This window comes from Frieseomelitta varia, unplaced genomic scaffold (genome assembly GCF_011392965.1).
Source record: "Frieseomelitta varia isolate USP_RPSP 00005682 unplaced genomic scaffold, Fvar_1.2 scaffold_372, whole genome shotgun sequence".
Classification (NCBI taxonomy): domain Eukaryota; kingdom Metazoa; phylum Arthropoda; class Insecta; order Hymenoptera; family Apidae; genus Frieseomelitta; species Frieseomelitta varia.
In genome coordinates, this window is record NW_025110115.1 from 677,850 (window position 1) to 698,474 (window position 20,625).

Genomic DNA, 20,625 nt, shown 5'->3' on the forward strand with positions numbered 1-20,625 from the left:
TGAAATTTAGTATTTTATGTAAAATATTTAATTCTTCTTCAGTTACTCTAATTCAACATATTCAATTCTTTTCTTTTTTATTCAACTCTAATTTATTAGTATTGATTCGTATTTACTAGATTACAATTCAAACGTAGTGAAATTTAGTATTTTATATAAAATATTTAATTCTTCTTCAGTTACTCTAATTCAACATTGATTGAATTTAATACTGATCGAACTGGATGTACAAGATTTATGTGCACAAAGTATTCAATTGTGTTTCTCTGTTAACCCTAAATTAGGCTAAATAAAACACTATACTATTTATTACTTATTTATCACTTATCAGATCACTTAGCGAAGAATTTTTGACAATTTTTTTTTGACAATTTTCACTCGGGATACAATACGTTTGATTAGTTGTGGAACAATGGAAAAAACTTGAAAACTTGAAAAAATTTAGTAAGGATAAGATTGAAAATGTTCTTGGGATCTTATCGGATGTTAAGCTAAAACCAGGGTGCCTCAGACTGTTCAACGTCAATCAAATCGTGCAATAGTGATACGTACTTTTGGCGTCTATTAATCGTTCGCGTGGACTAAGATCCGAAGAGGACAGTTGCTCCTTCACTTTGGCTACGTCCTTCGGATGCAGAATATCGAACCAACTTTGACCCAACAGGTCGCCCTGTGCAAGCACGAAAAATCCATTTATATTAATTTTTCCATTATCATAATACAAATAAATAAATCCATAAATGTCAAGGCTATGGCTTTGCGAAATTATGAAAGAATATATTGAAAGAATCATTCGTGAGATCAATTATCGATAGATAAGTAAAACGTGTGAAATGATTACTCACACTTGCAAAAAGACTACTTTTATGAATGAAAAAGTATGAACAAAGTATAGTGAAAACACAGCAAAAAAGAAATTGGCAAATAATTCGAAATTAGGAAATTGTTAATAAAAATATGGACAAAATATAAGTGTGATGAAATGAATAAAGGTACCAGTCTTGAAGCAGTTTGTTCGAAAATATTTTGTTATTGATATTTCTATATATTTATTTCACTGCTGTTAAATATAACGTTGGAAGAAACTGGTTTTCAATCGGCTCGCGCGTTTTATTATCGGTATATCGAAGAAAGCAGCGATACCTGAGAATAATTGAGTGTCTGCAAAACAGACTCGGATACGTAGAGAATTCTTCCACGATCACAGCCCACCACGAAGACAAAACCTTCCGCAGCCTGAAACAAGAGAAGCCGCCTTCGATTACGTCACCTAGATCAAACGTTAATTGCGATTACGCAACGAACGCCGTGGAAAATCGATGGACATTGTTACTGATAACTCTCTTTGAACTTTACATTAAATTCAGAAATGAATTCAGTATGCAATTTCGCAAGTGTGTTCCAACTTTCGTGCAACTCTGCAAACGAAGGAAAAACGTTTCGTAAATTACGTTTCTTTCATAAAATGGAACATTCTGTTGCACTTTCACTGTGATGAAATACTTTCTAAAAGTTAAATAGAGAGTGAAATAATAAGTATATAAATTTCGCGTGTCAATTAATATTTAAATTTCGTTGTTGTCTCCGAAAGAAATGGAAGATTCGACAACTCTTTCACATTTACTTTGAATTCCCTAAATTCGAGAAAACGTGCTTTCTTAGGCACACTTTGCATTTTACTGCAATATTACTCCGAAAACTTAATTTCAGAAGTAACATTGATTTAAAAATTTTAATATTAACATTAAGTATAATATTGAAATATTTAAATATTAATGTTAAATTAATATTAATTCAAATAAAATTAATATTAATCTGTGTTCGTTATCTTGTTTAATTATCATATATTATTTAATAAATATTATTTGTATTTAATAAATATTAAATAAATATATTTAGTAAATATTATTTGTATTTAATAAATATTAAATAAATATATTTAGTAAATATTATTTGTATTTAATAAATATTAAATAAATATATTTAGTAAATATTATTTGTATTTAATAAATATTAAATAAATATATTTAGTAAATATTATTTGTATTTAATAAATATTAAATAAATATATTTAGTAAATATTATTTGTATTTAATAAATATTAAATAAATATATTTAGTAAATATTATTTGTATTTAATAAATATTAAATAAATATATTTAGTAAATATTAAGTAAATATATTTAATAAATATTAAATAAATATATTTAATAAATATTAAGTAAATATATTTAATAAATATTAAATAAATATATTTAGTAAATATTATTTGTATTTAATAAATATTAAATAAATATTATTTGTATTTAATCTCTACAATAATAATAATGATACATATTTCCTCTTCAACTGGACAATTAATTCATTTCAAATATCTCGCCGGAAAACGTTGACATTTCTTTTTTTTTTTTTCTGCAGAGTGTACCAGAGTATACTCTGGAAATTCACTAAATTAACTTCTTAGAGTTAAAATATATTATTAATAAACCAGGTGAAATAATAAGTGTATATATTATTAATAATAAGTGTATATATTATTAATAAACCAGGTGAAACAATAAGTGTAATGTTTCAGTTTCGCCGATCTAACCGATCTAACCGATCTGATATAATGATAGTAAATTTCGGATTATTGAGCAGGCGAGTTCGATCGCCCGATCGTCTCGTATCGAATGTAAATCTTAACGCGGCGTTCTCGTAACAAGCGAAACGATTCGACTGTGCACGTAGGGGCGTACCGCGGCGCGACGTTAATGAATGTTGCATAGGATTCGAAGATATATCGTCAAACCGGAGCTCGCGAACGCCGTGGATTGCGCAACGGCGACGCACTTAGTGCCTGGGCTGTGACTTACCTGCCTGGGAGATTGACGATACGCGTACGAACATTGACGCGCTGTTAACTCTCGCGGTTTATCACGATCGTTCGAGATAGAGATCCGTGAGGCACTGAGTGCCTTCAATCGGTCAACGTGCCGAACCAAGTCCAATGTACCGAATGTTGTCTCGATCGACCCCGTTTCGATCGACAGTCTCTTTAGTCGAATCCGCTCCCTTGTTCTCTCGTTGACGATTACGCTACTCGCATCAATATTCCGACAGCAAACGAATTGCAAATGAAATTGTAATTTAAATATTAATCGTAACTTTCTAAGTGCTTAACTAATTTTTGTAATTTGTAAATATTAATCGTAACTTTTTTGTCGTACTTAACTAATTTTTCGAGGAGAGACATTGTAAAGTGCGCGGTGTAAATTGTAATTTAAATTTCGTGAGTGATTGTATGTCTCTCGATACAGTTTGAAATTTCATTTTATTCGGATTGTTGTTTTTTTTTCAAATTATTTTAAATTTAATAAACGTAAATTTTAAATTTCAAATTATTCAAATTATCACTAGATGGAAACGTTTATTGAATTTGAAAAAGAAACCGACATTATTTACATTTTATCTCTAACATTATCTCTATGAGAGTGATAAGCGTAGATTCGTTTCAAAGGTCGAAGCATCTGTTTTTAAAATGTATTTCATTCGTTTTATTCCAAGATTTTTCTTTTTAACGTCATGCAGCAGATACGAAAGTAATGTTAGATGACGTAGCATGTGAGAACGTTGAAAAGTTTCCCTGCAGATTTAAAGATAAAAGCCTCCAAAACTACGATTTCTTTTTTTGTAATTTTATTGAACTTTAAGTACCAAATAAACACGATTTCTTAAACTTAATACTCAAAGTTGATCGAAATGGTGAAAAAAAAAAATTGTATCGTTTTCGAGAGTCGTTGCAAAGAAGCTTCAATCTCGAAATCTATGAAATAATGTAGATGAAAGAAATTTTTCAATATTTTTACATACTACGACTTTATGTATTATATAATTTTTACCTAAAATATCATTAACAGCATTTTCGAGAGAAAAGTATCTGCATTTACCCATTTACGTGATATAAAAGCATTTCAGAATAAAACGCAGATTGAAAGTAAAGGTATCAAGCTTTAAAAATGAACCCAAAGTTTATCATCCTACGATTTCATGCAGGAAGCAGTTGTTTGAAATGTTACTTTGATTAAATGGAAATGTTGGGAATGTTAAAATCAGACGTTACTCACGAAGGAAGAATTGAGATTAAAATTGTATTTTAATTTAGGTTACATCCTGTACGTAAATTTATGCTGCTGTGTTGTGAGTGTGATGAAAGATTTGAAGAGATTCATTTTAATATACTTATTAATCAATAATTCTTTTAGAAAAACACTTGCAATCATCACTTTCCTTCGTCATTATTATTATTACACGATGCAAGGTGATAGTAAGTGAAAAATCAAATTTGTATAGACACGATTAAATTTGAATTACAATTTAATTTATACAGACATTCGAAGAATAATATATTAACACATATCGAATGAACATGTTAAAAGGTATATGTTTAAAATTGCATTTTTAATTTATTACCTGCATGCATTTTTAATTTATTACCTGCTCCTTACTCGATATTAAACTTTTCTACGACAATTTTCACAAGTACTGGAAGGATCGAAATATAAAATGAAGAAAGATAAAGGATAAAAGAAATTATTTCCTGAGGCAGTTCAACTTGTTACGATTCTTTCGTAATAATTTTCTTTGTTGAACAATTAATTTTTAAATTGCTTCACTATTTAAATTGAACAGGAATAAATCTCATTTCAAACGTAAACTGCGGGGAAATCTCCGTAGAATTTTAAATGGCGAATCGAAAATATGGTTGTAACGTCGTATCAATCAACTTAATCGACAGATGTCCAGGTAATAACTAGTCACACAGTATCCTTCGAAAAGATGTTGCAACGTATCTATGATACGTATCTCTGTAATTGCACATTACGATGTTCCCCGATATAAAAAGCTAATAAGCATCGACGAATATATACCTGGACGAAGGAATTTAATTGCCATTTGATGCTTTCCTGTCTAATAAATTTCATGTTTCATCACGACTCTGATTAAATACCGAGCAACCTTTAAGCGAAGCTTTCTTTCTATTAAGGAAAAATTCTGTCTCTCTTGCAGATGGAAAATATATACACTATTCTGTACAAAAAGTATGACGATTGATTTAAATTGTCAGGAAAATTGCGGTAAACTTAAATAAAGTTTGAAAAAGTACAGTATATACAGGGTAAAAATATTAGTATTGATAATATAATGTATCAGTAATATAATTATAATATTATATTAGATAATATATAATCAGATATGTGAAATAATATTAGTAATACAATTAAATATGACATTATATTAAAATATCATGTACAAGCCAGTAGGTAATGATTCTTCACAACAAAAGAAATAAGAAAAAAACATAAGAGAAAATTTTTCATATATCAATAATAATAATCATATATCAAAGATTTATCAACTAGATTTAAAATTGATTAATTAATTATTATAATATTTAGTTATTACTTATTATAATAATTAATTAATCAATTTATTAATAGACGTGACAGAAAAGAATAATTAATAAAAGATTATTTTACGTGCGAAAGTAAGTAAAAAACGTAGAACAAAATTTTCGAGAGGATCGAGTTAGAAAATTTATCAAGTACAATGCGTATACCAAGACGCAACATATTCAGCCTATTTTCATAAAAATGAAGCTGTGAATGACAAAATTTTATTTTATATTCTTTTGCACGTGAACTGATCATCTGTCAATTATTCGAAATTAATAGAATTATACTCGTATCGAATTCCAATGAGTTCGACAAAAATACGCCTTTTTAAATTATATCGTTTAAACAAATGGTTTCTTTTTGCAAAATGGTATACACTATTGAAAAACGCTAATTTCATCAATTTACACAATAGTTCTATAAGAGTAATTTCCAAGATATTTGCCGAAATAGATTCCAGAGTTTCAACTTTCAGGTTAGTTTACACTCCTTCGACATGAACGATTGTCGATTAAAAAATAAAAAGTGTCAAATATTTCCTCGAAAACTGCATTTTAAGTCAAACGTCATCAAAATCGACGACTGACACTTTGTAATTTTCTTTAATAATTCACTGCTCTCTTATGTATTTCTCGTTCCATTTTTGGAGGCGTTTGTTTCTCGTCTGACCATATAGAGTTTTTTCTACTTCCTTCGTTCCTAATCCCTATACGTTTCATATATTTTCCGAGCAGAGATGCAGCAATTGTGGTTCTCGCTTATTCCTTTCTATTTCTCGCCATCAGCAAATAATTCCTATTCCTACTTTTCCCATTCCTCCAGCTTGCAAGTGTCGAAGTATAATAATTTAACTAATCCTACTCCCGTTAACGAGAGACTAAATGTCGCACAATGTGCGTACAATGCATGTATGTACAGGGTGGTCACTGAATGATATAAAACAAAAATAAGTTTTACAAACACATTTTTAAAAAAAAATAAAATAAAATAAAATAAATTAAAATGAAATAAAATTCTACAAAAAAAAATAAATTTTGAAATAAAGACGATTTTATTATCTGAGAAAATGAATCTGAATAACATAAAACAAAAATAACTTTTACAAACCCACGTTTCTTAAATTTTTTATTATTTAAAAAAAATAAAATAAAATCCTACGAAAAAAGAAAATAAGAAAGCATTGGAAATGAAGAAATTAATGACCTTTTCAAACCTTTCGGTTTCTCAGTTGACTACCCTGTACATAGAACGATTTTATTGTCTGAGAAAATGAAATTAATCTTAATTCTGAATCTGAACGACATAAAACAAAAATAACTTTTACAAACGCATGTTTGTTAAATTTTTTATTATTTAAAAAAAAATAAAATAAAACAAAATCCTACAAAAAAAGAAAATAAAAAAGAATTGGAAATGGACAAATTAATGATCTTTTCAAACCTTTCGGTTTCTCAGTTGGCTACCCTGTACATAGAACGATTTTATTGTCTGAGAAAATGAAATTAATCTTAATTCTGAATCTGAAGGACACAAAACAAAAATAACTTTTACAAACGCATGTTTCTTAAATTTTTTATTATTTAAAAAAAATAAAATAAAATCCTACGAAAAAAGAAAATAAAAAAGAATTGGAAATGAACAAATTAATGACCTTTTCAAACCTTTCGGTTTCTCAGTTGGCTACCCTGTACATAGAACGATTTTATTGTCTGACAAAATGAAATGAATCTCGATTCTGAATCTGAATGACATAGAACAAAAATAACTTTTACAAACGCATGTTTGTTAAATTTTTTATTATTTAAAAAAAAAATAAAATCCTACAAAAAAAAAAAGAAAATAAAAAAGAATTGGAAATGAACAAGCTGTGACTTTTTCAAACCCTTCAGTTTCTCAGTGGCCACCCTGTAAGTAGAATGATTTTATTGTCTGAGAAAACCAGACGTCCAGATCCTAGATCTGTCAAGGATGCAGGGTTTACAGTTAACGTCCGTCGCGCCGTTGGAAAATGTTAATTTATCCGCGAACCGGATACCAGCGCCTGGGTACCGGCGGCGACGAACGAAGGCGAAGCAGCTCACAATGAAAGTTTCTACGGGTAATAATGGAACCGAGGGGAGCTCGGCGTCGATTCCAAGTCGTATGGTATGCCGGGCGTGGCCACTCGCTCGAATATTTAGCGAAGCCGCGCACACAGGCCGGGACAACAGCGAAGGAAAGTATAAACCGATAAAAGATAAACCTATCTGCGTAATGGTGTCCGCGACAATGAAAAATGCTGGGCCAACCACCGACACGAACTGAGCCGTGCTCAGTCGCGTGACGGAATCTAGAGAGTGAAAAGGAGCTAGGCTCTTTCAGAGCTTCCAGAGCAAATTCTCTAAAGAATTTCCTTAGTCTTTCTTTGTTTATCGGCCTCTGAATTTTGACGTTTAAATTCGAGTCACTCTGTATGATAAAATTCAGAAATTAACGAAGAACAGAGTTGATCAGAATCATCTCTCGAAAATGGAGCAAAAATCTTTAACAGATTACTTTTCTTAGTTTATCAGTTTCTTAGTTTGGATCATTTAAATTCGAGTCACTCGGTATAATAAAATTCAGAAGTTAATGAAGAGTTGATCAGTTCTCTCCAAACTGGAGCAAAAATCTTTAATGAATTACTTTTCTTATTTTATCAATTTCTTAGATTTGATCATTTAAATTCGAGTCACTCTGTATGATAAAATTCAGAAATTAATGAAGAACAGAGTTGATCAGAATCATCTCTCGAAAATGGAGCAAAAATCTTTAACAGATTACTTTCCTTAGTTTATCAGTTTCTTAGGTTTGATCATTTAAATTCGAGTCACTCTGTATAATAAAATTCAGAAGTTAATGAAGAACAGAGCTGATCAATTTTCTCTAAAATGGAGCAAAAACGAGTAAAAATTTTTACTGGATTACTTTTCTTAGTTTGGATCATTTAAATTCGAGTCACTCTGTATAATAAAATTCAGAAGTTAATGAAGAACAGAGTTGATCAGTTCTCTCCAAACTGGAGCAAAAATCTTTAATGGATTACTCCTTTTAGTTCATCAGTCATCTTAGTTTCTCTTAGTTTTGAGATTTAAATTCGAGTCACTCTGTATAAATAAAATTCAGAAACTCAGAACCAAATTTCTAAATAATGTTAAAAGGTTTTTTTTAAAACGAAGATATCAATGTTGTTGAGATTTTTCAATTCTTTGTGTTTGAAGAAAATTTTCCGCACAGATGCCAAACGAGAAATTACATGATTCTTGCTCAGTCTCTTTGAATTTAAAAAGTTCCCTGGTGATTTGGTCTAAAATACTCCAGAGAACGTAGGATTTCTCTTGAGATTTTTCTTCGATCATTGAGACTAATTATTAGACTTCGAATGTTTATACAAAATTCAGATTTATATTTATAGTCAATAATTTATCAATATTTTTTATATTTATAGTCAATAATTTATAATCATGGAGTACCTAATTTCAAATTAATTTTCAAATTAATTTTCACAATATTTGACACAAATTATTATTATTGATATCAACAGTCAAATTGTTCTAATCTTTTTATGCAACAAAATTAGTACCAAAATTAGTACCAACATTCCAAGGCTCAGCAAAGAATGAACTTGTTATAATTTTACAACGTAGTCATTCATGATTTACTTGAATCGAGTGTGGTTTCGAGCTGACAATGAGCTACCAACTAAGCAATACGAGTCGGCAGTGATAAAGGAAGTGGACAAGTAATAAAAATAGCAAGATAACTATGCTTCAGGAAGATAACAGAAACAGTTCACTTTCGCTTTTCAGTCCAATCAGTTTACAATTAACACGCAATACAACATAAATAATGATCATTGCCACATTGCTCGATATTAAATGATTTTTATCTTTATTTTTAAGTATTAAAACTATGGAATGAAAAGTTCATACAACTGACGATATGTCGAGAAGAACAGAGTGAAAAAATTGAAACTTGGAGTTTTTTCAAACTACCTATATATAATGTCCTTCCCTTTCTTAGATTATTACAACTGAGCTTATTATCTTTGTTTAAATTTTTCCCTCAGAGTATATCTGTAACTGTTATCGATGCATTTAGAATCCGATAGCGTTAAAAATTTCTTGCCAAGGAAGAACCGATGTGCGATAATATCTATGATCATATCTAACTAAGTGTATTGCACATATAAAATAATAGAAATAAAATCCAAAATAAATTGAACGTGAAACATTGCATTCTAATATACCACGTACATATTTTAGAACTTGTAATTTGCAGTTTCATTTGTTAAACCTTATGAAACAACAATCGTCTTATAGCTTTGTAAAAAAAAAACAAAAGTTGTACCGAAACAAGAAATTTTAAAAGATCGTTGTAAAGGTCACAGTAAATTTAATTCTGGAAAATTATCTACATCCACCTAACTGCGTGCAAGAAATAATTTCTAAAAATTAAAACGATTAATCATTGTCATTAGAAATTCTATAACAGCACGTTCAACCTATTCAATTATATTTGCACCATAAAATCGTGCAAAGAAACGTTATTATTAATTCGAAACACATTGCTAAATTGCATCAGATGTATATCGTTTTGGAGCCTGCAACGACACTTAGTTGACGCTAAAAAAACGCGAGAAAAAAAAATCGTAAAAAAAGTAAGAGAGATTTATTTCCCGCGAGCTGTGAGATTGGAAAGTCGATCGAAGCCGCGTCTCGAGGATGATGGCCGGTCTCATTAACGACGTGTCACGCACGTCGAGAATTTTTTCTCTCAAAATTGCAACATTTTCTCAGTTTCAAGTATATTTACATAAAACAAAAATAGACAAAACAAATAATAAACTTATTACTTCTCAATAATTTCTATCCAGTGATATCGTGGGTCAAAAAGAAAGCGACGAATTATTGTATACGGTTTGGTCACTCGTTATGGTCCGCAAATCAGTTGCCAGCGCAAGGTGTCAGGACAATATGAAATTTTCAAAAAATCGATTTTTTGTTTTGTCTTAAATAGTAGTTTGTACCCTGAGAAATAAGATAGAAAAGGTCCCAGCCTTGAAAACGACTTATTTTAGGGTATAATAAATCCGCGGATACAGAATAATTGAATCTGTATCACAGTTTGCAACTTTAAGCAGTATTGTAAAGTGTAAATCGTGTGATTTAAATATTACTCTTGGTGAATCGAATATTAGGGGACTTGGGTTCAATTTAGTTGTGAATTGTAAGAACTGTGAGCCGCGATATATAAATAACAAAAAGTAAGGATACATATGAAAAATGACGGTCTGAAACTTTAAACGCGTTTTCCTCGAAAACTATGGTTTTTAGAAACGGTGTGCAAGATATCTCGGAACCTAACCAACCGATTACTGTGAAACTTGGTGCGTATCTTTAGTGTAACATTTACTAGGGACTGACGATCGAACATTTTTCAATTTTTAACAATTTCGAGAAATATAAACAAAAAACGTAGAAATTTTTGGCATAAATTCGATACATCGAGAACAAATAGCTGCTATATTCATAATTTTCACAAAAATGAAAATGTTGGATCGTCAATCCCTAGAGAATATTGTTTACTTTCGAACTTTTTCTGCCTTTTTTGTTGCAGCTAATCCTGTTCGGCTGGAATCATACACACCGACAGACAATGTAAAAGAAAGTTATGTAAAAGGATGGCCGTCAAAAAGTAAAATAAGAGCCCTCTTTCTCTTCTTTTTTAATGTTGCCTTTTATAGTTCATAATGTATTGAAATAAACCACAAAAGCTCATGTCAATCAAATATGTATTTTTCTTTTTTACTTTGAGATGAACGAATCACACCCAAAGATTGTGAGGCTCGATTTGTCTTCTTTTTATATTTATACACTTAATTAAAATTCTGAATGTAATGTATAATTATATAAACTTAATATAATTATATATACCTAAATTTTAAACCTAACTACAAAAAAAGTTATGTAAAAGGATGTGGTCAAAAAGTTAAATAAGAGCTCTCTTTCTCTTCTTTTTTAATGTTGCCTTTTATAGTTCATAATGTATTGAAATAAACCACAAAAGCTCATGTCAATCAAATATGTATTTTTCTTTTTACTAGCCCTCCAAATTTTTAGGCCCGTCAAACTGTCCTGCCCCACTTAACAAACAGCGACCTGCTCGATGATGCCGAATCGGCCGGTGGATAATCGATGATCGGAAGCGCGATCGCGTGGTAAAAGGCACGGTGCAAACGTATTATCAACGGCGACGCCGTAATTGCGGATCTACATGCTTCTCTTGGGCCCTTCTCTTTCACCCGTCACGAGACCGATCTCTGTGAAAAATGTGTAGCACGCCGGAGAAAGGTTAGCCACACGGCCATTAGACACATACACACACACACACACAAAACAGAGTCAGTCTGTTGCGAACCGATTGCAAAACAAGCGGACGGCCTTTTACAAACGACGCAAAAACTTCTCTCCCCCTCCCCCTTCCCGCGGCATTGCTTCCAATTAGCGGATTAATGACTTTGGCTTTAACGTGATCTCGCACTCTGCCATGGGAAAGCGAAACTCGCCGACGCTGAAACGAAACGCGATCCAGCCACCCTCCTCCGTGGAAAATTGAAAAATTTTTTTTTTTAACTGTCTGGTGATCAAAGTTTTGTTTAAAAGCGAGATATAATATCTCTTGGCAAAGTGAATTCATTGCAAGGTTATTTATAATAGTGTTAAAAGAACGGAGGTTCTCTAATTCTTGAATAAACTTTTTTGCTAATCTTTTCGATCAAATGTGATTCTGAGGCATGATTTTTCTGACACTCAACAATTATTTTGTTATTATTGTTTTACCAATTATGTAAATTTACTTAGTTAATCGTTTCGGCGGTTTTTTCTTTTTTTTTTTTTTTTTCTTATGAAAGATCTACAGCGACGGACAACACAAAGTTGATACTATTTTATAGAGTGGGTCAAATAATTATTGTATATTAGATATTAAAAATATTCAGACATGCACCATGGAAGAACTTTTAAGTATTACATCGTGTGTGTTGTATAAAATATTGTGAAATTTTATTAACACTATTAATATGCGTCATAACAACTTTTAATTATTTTGATGACTATTATAATTACATTTATAAAATTTAATATCAGAAGATTTTATTCTGAAAGAAGCTATATATTAGTAAATGATCAATAAACAGTATAAATAGCTGTCTTATAATACAGCATATAATAAATGTTAAAAATGAATATCAAAACTCATTGATGTAATGAATTTTAAATATTTTTGTGAAACGCATACCTACGTCCATTATAATATCTTATAATTTCTGTATACATTCTTAGATTGTTTCAAACTTGATCAAAATATAAAGTTGCATCTTATTACAGTGTTGTTGAAATTTCAAAATATTTTACAAAACACACCTACATATGTATGCTCGTAAAAAGATCTTATAGATGTTTGAATACTTTTGTGAACAACTGTATGCGCATAAATAAAATTTGTATTGAATATTTTTTTCATATTAAACACTATAGTTTATTCTATAGTTATTTCTAAAGCATACAAATATATCATACATTCATTGTATGTATCACTATCATTTTCGTATTTTGATGCATAAATATTTAAACTGTTCGCAATTTCGAACAACAAACCTGAGTCTATTTTTAAAACTTGAAGCCACAACTTTCAAAATGCATCATTTTATATAATATTATTATAATATTATTATAATATTATTATAATATTATTATAATATTATTATAATATTATAAATTTATAAATTATATATTATAATATTATAAATTTATATATTATATATTATAATATTATAAATTTATATATTATATATTATAATAATTATAATATTTATAATTTATATATTTATATAATATTTGTATATTATAATATTATAAATTTATATATTATATATTATAATAATTACAATAATATTTATATATTATAATAATTATAATAATATTTATAATTTATATATTTATATAATATTTATATATTATAATATTATAATATAATATAAAGTGGAGGCTTATATAATTTTTATGTTACAAAGTGGAGGCTTCATTTTTCAAATCCACCGTGGATCTACTGACAAAAAAATTTTTTCCAATGTCTACATCCAACGATAATTTGTAACATTTTCAAGAAAAAAGAAACGTCTTCATCCGCTGATGCACTTTGAAATAAAATAAATGATTGTGATAATGGAACGAGACAAATGATTTGAAAGCAGAGGCTTCAAGCTTCAAAAGTGAGACGCCACGTTGATTCCTTTTTGCGAAAATTGTCAATTGCGAGCGGGCAGCGTGTAGCGAAAAAACCCAGATGAAGAAAAAGTTAAAACGAAACTGTCAGCGTATTTCGTGCACGAGCGTTCGACTCGAGTTATTCGAATTACGCAAGTGATTCTGAAATACCAGGAAGTCTTACCTGAATGGTATGCACAATCGTATCTGCTATCTGGTTTTCCGAATACGGAATCGGTAATGGCGTGTAATCTCATCGCCGGAATCGCTCGGTTTCAGACTTTCAGCCGAACCGATGGATTACCTTTGCAATCGCCGTAACAACGCTATCAACCGCGACTCCGCGCGCATTATATCATTATTGTCGAGTACTGTTTTGTTTGCCGATGTTTTTCTATTTAACCAGTGCCGGTTCGAAATTGTTAACCGCTCGCGAAAGAGAGAAACATTCTGACCTGTATTCTTTATTCACCGAAGCTTCACGGTCGCGAGTTGTATTTTGTATAAAATTTTTCTAATTTCTAGTTTCTAACTTTTTTTTTTTAGTTAATTTTTTGTAACTCTCTTTCGTAATTTTTCTTTTTAGTTTTCAATTTAGTGACAACGTGTAATATATTTTATTTTTAATAATCTTAACTGTAATTACTTTTAATCCTAATTGTAATTACTTTTAATCTTAATTGTAATTACTTTTAATCTTAATTGTGATTACTTTTAATTTTAATTATAATATATTTTACTTTTAATCTTAATTGAAATTGCTTTTAATTTTAATTGCAATTACTTTTAATCTTAATTATAATTACTTTTAATCTTAACTGTAATATATTTTACTTTTAATCTTAATTTTAATTACTATTAATTTCAATTTTAATTACTTTTAATCTTAATTGTAAAATATTTTACTTTTAATCTTAATTGTAATATATTTTACTTTTATTAATCTTAATGCAATTGCTTTTAATCTTAATTGTAATTACAATTTTGAATTCCTATTTTTTTTCAATTCTTTTGTAGGTTTTTCATACTATATGAATTACTAAAAAAAAAAATATATATATATATAACCATGTGTACAGTTAACTAAAATCTCATTTCTCTTCATTTCAAAGTTCACGTATAAATCAAGGAACGTATAAGAACAAAATTCAATTGAACGGAGATAATTCATGGAACGTTAAGTGAGACTGGTGCTGTACCAAACTTGGCTAGAGTCAATCTACACTAACGTGTACGCATTCCGCGAGAAGTTCGAAGTTACACGTTACCATTCCACTTGAATTTATTACTTCACTTCAGTCGTACTACGCGTGTCAGAAAGCAGTAATAAATAAATCGATGATATTTATGCAGTCTTACATTTCTACGAACGAAATTAAAAGAAAACTTACCCATCCTAACATATTCTATTCAACATTGAAACTCTTTAAATTATGAATATCCTTGACGCTTTTGCATATTCAAATTCTCTATGGATGCATAGATATTCACGTTAAATCTGAAGAACAAACTTTTTACGACGATTTTTATTCGAGTCCCTCGTGTTAACAAGTGAAACGAGTCTTAATAATATAAGAATTAAATTTTCGTGTAATATTTTATAACAGATTGAGAACAGAATTTAGTTGTAAGGAAATTACGATAATATAACTTAGACACTAATTTAATTTACATTTCTTTCAATGGTAAACTAGTTAACGAATAGACTGCGGATTTTTATGCATTTTTAAATTTTTGGAAGCACAAACTGAATAAAGTTAAAAAACAGAATAAATAAAAATCAGAAAGAAAAAAAAAACAGAAAAAGAATAAAGAAATTTGTTCTATCTACAGTGTATCATAACAAATACCTTAGTTCAGATAGCTCTAAATTACTTTAAATTACTTTAAATTAATTCAAAATTATTTTTATACATTTTTGTCAATTATTGTCAATTGTATTATAATTATATATATTATATATAATATAATTATAATATAATATATTATATATAATTATTATTATATTGTACTATAATTATAATATATTACATTATAATTATATTATAATATATATTATTGTAGATTATTTATTCAATTACAAGCATTGTGTACATTTCTACAATTTCCAGTTCTCCACAAGTGTGTAAAAAATCCGCAGTAATTAATAAATCAGGTGCCATTAGTCACTCGTTAATTTAATTGAAACAAATGTTTCCTGTTGTTCGTCAGTTTTCCCTAATTTTCTTACACCACTCGTCAAACTCGAGGGCCTCGATTCAGCGCGGAGAGGTATGGTAGAGATTTCTCGTCGAACTCACTTGAAGTATGAGCGTTTTCAGCTCTTGATCGCTGAGGAACGCCGGCTTGTAATGACCTTCCGTGTATGAGGTAACGGCCCCAAGTATGGTCTTCAAGTGTTGCACAGCCATCCTCAGCACGGTCAACTTGTCGAGTTTGCGGGACATCGCGTGGCACATTGGTACCATCGCTGACAGCTCGGTGATGTAAGTGTTCATCTTGTCCCTTCGTCTCTTCTCGATCTCGCTGTGATTTTGTCTGGAAAACCAGGTGCCAGGCGATTATGAAATTATGTTACGTTGGTACGATCTTCGATGATCGAGCAAATTTCAGAAAAATAGTTCAGCAGTTTGGGAGATAAGATTGGGAATGAAATTACGTTTAATGGAAATTGGACTTATAGTTGGTAGATATTGGATACTCTTAAAATTGTTATTTTTATATTCTATAATAGTTTACTGTTACTGTTCCATTTAATGGGAAATTTATATATATTAATAAAATTTATAAAATATTTATAAAAATATATAAAATTTATAAAATATATTATAGAAGCATAAAATTTATGAAATATATTATAAAAACATATATATATAAAAATATATAAAAATATATAAAAATATATAAAAATATAAAAATACATAAAATTTATTATAAATTGTAAAAATATATAAAATTTATAAAATATTTATAAAAATATATCAAATTTACGAAATATATTATAAAAACATTTAAAATTTATATATATCAATAAAATTTATTTATAAATATTCTTAAGAGAAAAGTAAATAATATTTACAAAGAGAATTATAGAAATTTCACTACGTTAATTACTATAATCAATGATGACCAAGTGAATTACTGTCATCTTCCGTGATACTAACTACTGTTTTAATACATTTGTAAACTTCAGTAATCCACAAAATACTAATCAATCTAATTTAAGGAACCTTGTATCCAATCAACGAAATTAAACGTAAAAATATCCCGAATATTCTGAATTTGATCAAGAATTTTATTCTATATATGACGTCAGTTTGACAGATCGCTGCTGCGATTAAATTTCTCGTTCCTCTCTGCCCGAACGCGAGCCTCCTGTCATCGTCTTCGGAGTGTCGTGACCGGCCTCTCGCGGTGAATCAATTATAAAAGGCGATTCAGCTAATAAACGACGCTTTTGTAAGTGAACACCGGTGATTTGCCTGCCAGGAATTCGCATTCATGTCCCCGTAGCGATCAATTGCCGGGCGGAAATCGCGGCTACGAGAAACCAGTTTCGGTTTACGAACTGGCGGCGCGTTGCTTTCGTTTTGGTGTCACTGGACTATTTAAAAAAAATTGCGTTGGATAGTGCCATGCGGCACGATCCTCGATGTACCAACAGTACCCATAAGCAACGTCGTTTTTTTTCAAATTTAACATTACCATTTAGTGACTTAATAATTTAAATTATTAAATTAGTTAAATACGTTGAAATTTAGTGAAATTTAATAAAAATTTATAATTAGTAAAGTAGAATTTAATAAACATTGCAATCCAGTGACAATAATTTAATTTACTATAACATAATATTCTAGTTAAATTGACTAAATGACATTTAGTGAAATTTAATAAAAATTTACAATCAGTAAAATAGAATTTAATAAACATTGTCATCTAGTGACAATAGTTTAACTTAGTATTAACATAATATTTTAATTAAATACATATATTGACATTTATTGAAATGTAACAAAAATTTGCAATTAGTGAAATAGAATTTATTAAATATTGCCATCTAGTGACAATAGTTTAACTTAGTATTAACGTAATATTCTAGTTAAATATATTGACGTTTAGTGAAATTTAACAAAAATTTACAATTAGTAAAATAGAATTTAATAAACACTGTCATCTAGTGATAATAGTTTAACTTATCGTAGCATAATCTATATTCTAGTTTATTCTATGTTTCTATGCCACTCTGTTCTAGTTTAATGTGTTTATTGTTAAATTATATTATAGACTGAAACTGTATTAACTCTTAAATAATGTAAAACTTTGTACAGTGTCAGCAAACGACATTACTTATGGGTACCACTAATAACTTCGAGAAATGCGAAGCAACGCAATAAAGAAAAAGGAAAAATAAAGTAAAAATATCTATTTATGCACCTGCAGTTTAGGTTTAGGCGCTACAAATCGAAACCGAGCGTATTAATGTACAAGGTGGGCCAAAAGTTTCTTCCCACCTATTTTTTTTTTTTAATAAAACATCAAAACATAAGGAAAAAAATATATAACAAAAGAAATTACGGATTTATCTCGGTAGGATAATGATTTTGGCTCCACCCTGTACATTGAGCATCGCGTCCAAACGCCCATGGCACTATTCGACGCGAAATCTGAACAGCATTTAACCTCTTGCGCTGGAACGCAACGCACGTCGAGAATTTCTTGTCTCAAATTGCAACATTTTCTCAGTTTTAGCTGTATTTAAATGTAATCCAGGCAAAACAAATGATAAGTTTTATTACTTCTTAATAATTTCTATCCAGCGACATCATACCGACGAGTTCAACAGAGAAAGGAAGCGACGAATTATTGTATACGGCTCGGTCACTCGTTATGGTCCGCGAACCACTTGCCAGCGCGAGAAGTTAAAAACGGTTAAGAAATGAGATTTGAAAGTCTGAAGCGACAATCACGTGCTACGTATTTTGATATGATTTTCATCGTTTAATCTGTTACGCAAGCCCGTACGCCCGATTTATGCCGTAACCATAATTGCGGGGGAGAAGGTTAAGTTGCCCGAGGAGACGGTCGAAGTGGTTGAAGATTCAGAAATATCGAAGGAACCCTTTAATTATCCCTTTCTCCATTTCATTTTCAACATAGTTCGTACCATAAACTGAATATTGAATTTATACGCTATATCAATAAAAAGTAATTACGCTATCGTTAATTAAATTATAGTAGTTAAGTTATCGTAACTATAATTGTATAATAATTATATTATAAATAATTAGCAAGTGTATAATGTAAACGAAAAAAATGAGTAAATATATTGTTCTGTCTCGCTGTTGTATAATAGATAGTACATTATTCTTCTATTTTACATTTCGTGCATCGCATTCAAATAAATAACAAAGTTCAATTGAATTAAATGTTCAGTAATTCAATGTTAAAGTCGCTGAATTTAAATTCACCAACAATATATTAATGATATTCGAGTATTCATAATCGCCGAGGAAACAATAAAACTGAACGCACGATCTTAAACTTGGAATTCTAATGAAGCATTTCGAACGACGTGGTCAAGCCCAACTGCGTTATTTTCTGCGATAAATTCATCACGGAGCGAAAAATATTCATCATGGTCGCTTAAATATTCTCAAGGTGGAAAGATAAACTGCGCTGTCACTTTTTTCGCCGTGTTTTTTTTTTTCTTCTTTTTTTTTTAATCTACGTCGACGTACATTGGATTAATGACGTTGCCGATGAAGCCAGAGCAAAGAATCAAGGTAGGTCAAGGTGGCAGTTACCTTGGCAATACCTGACATAATACTACGTAACCGCTGACCAAGATTAAGCTTTAAGCAATAATGCGGTTTCTTGCTACGTTTAAATCAAGTCGAAGCACGTGCATTCATTCTCTCTCTCTCTCTCTCTCTCTCTCTCTCTCTCTCTCTCCTTTCGTTTATCCGTTACATCTTTCGAACGTGCAAACGGAGTGGAAAGCTCGATTTCTTTTCTCTTACATCTATGACCATCGATTAAACCGTCAAGTGTTTTTGCTTTATTTTGAGAATACGCACTGGCGTGTTTAATTATTTCTAGATGATGAGTATACTCGTAAATACGCTCGATGTGAGATTGAGTTGAATTATAACAAAATGATAAATTCCTTTTTTTTTGGTGTTTCTTTGAAAACTTTTTAATTTCATTGGTGTTCACAGAGCTTGACATTTAATTTCTTGAAAATTATTCCATAAAAAATTGAAAATCCGGAGAAAAGAACTTGAATTTTCATCATAATTCATAAAGAGATGTAAAGAATCAAACGTTTGCAAAATTGAAGTAATTAGAGATAAATTTAATTTGTTTTTTGTTTCTTTTTTTTTTTTTGAATTGTATCGATCGCGTCAGATTTCTCCGAACAATTCCCCGTTACTTTCAAGCGCATATTTTCTTTCGTTCGTTTCGTTGCCTCGAAATATTCCTTAAAATTACAAATATATATATATATATAATTCTTTTACTTAATTTTACAATAAATAGAAGCGAATTTTTTTCTACATGACGAGTATACTCGACGTAAACGCTTAAGGGGTTAACAAAAAAATTTGAACACGCGAAAGGAATTATTACGTTCTGTAAATGTTTTCTGTTTCCATCGAATGTCTTTCACAAATGGACTTCTAAATATTATTAATATTTATAAAACAAATAATTATCCGTCGATTATATTGTCGTGTTTTGCTGATCGTATTTATAAAACAATCGGAAATAAATAAACATCCGTTATCCGTGAAAATAATGGTGTAATTAAGACAAATCGAAGGAAGTGTGTGTGTGTGTGTGTGTGTGTGTGTGTGTGTGTGTGTGTGTGTGTGTGTGTGTGTGTGTGTGTGTGTGTGTGTGTG

The 20,625-nt window shown here is 29.9% G+C and overlaps 1 protein-coding gene across 11 annotated transcripts in view; it reads right to left on the reverse strand.

Annotated features, from left to right (window-relative positions):
• LOC122531095 (protein cycle) overlaps positions 1-20,625 on the reverse strand; it is a 92,242-nt gene that overhangs the window by 10,634 nt on the left and 60,983 nt on the right. For 10 of the 11 annotated variants that reach the window (XM_043658685.1, XM_043658684.1, XM_043658694.1 and 7 more), the window contains 3 exons: positions 16,021-16,258; positions 1,144-1,236; positions 553-670 (listed from right to left, as the gene is read on the reverse strand). In XM_043658685.1, coding sequence (XP_043514620.1) covers positions 553-670; positions 1,144-1,236; positions 16,021-16,258 — 449 coding nt within the window. The remainder of the gene's footprint in view (positions 1-552; positions 671-1,143; positions 1,237-16,020; positions 16,259-20,625) is intronic. The other variant, XM_043658686.1, reaches the window with a different exon arrangement.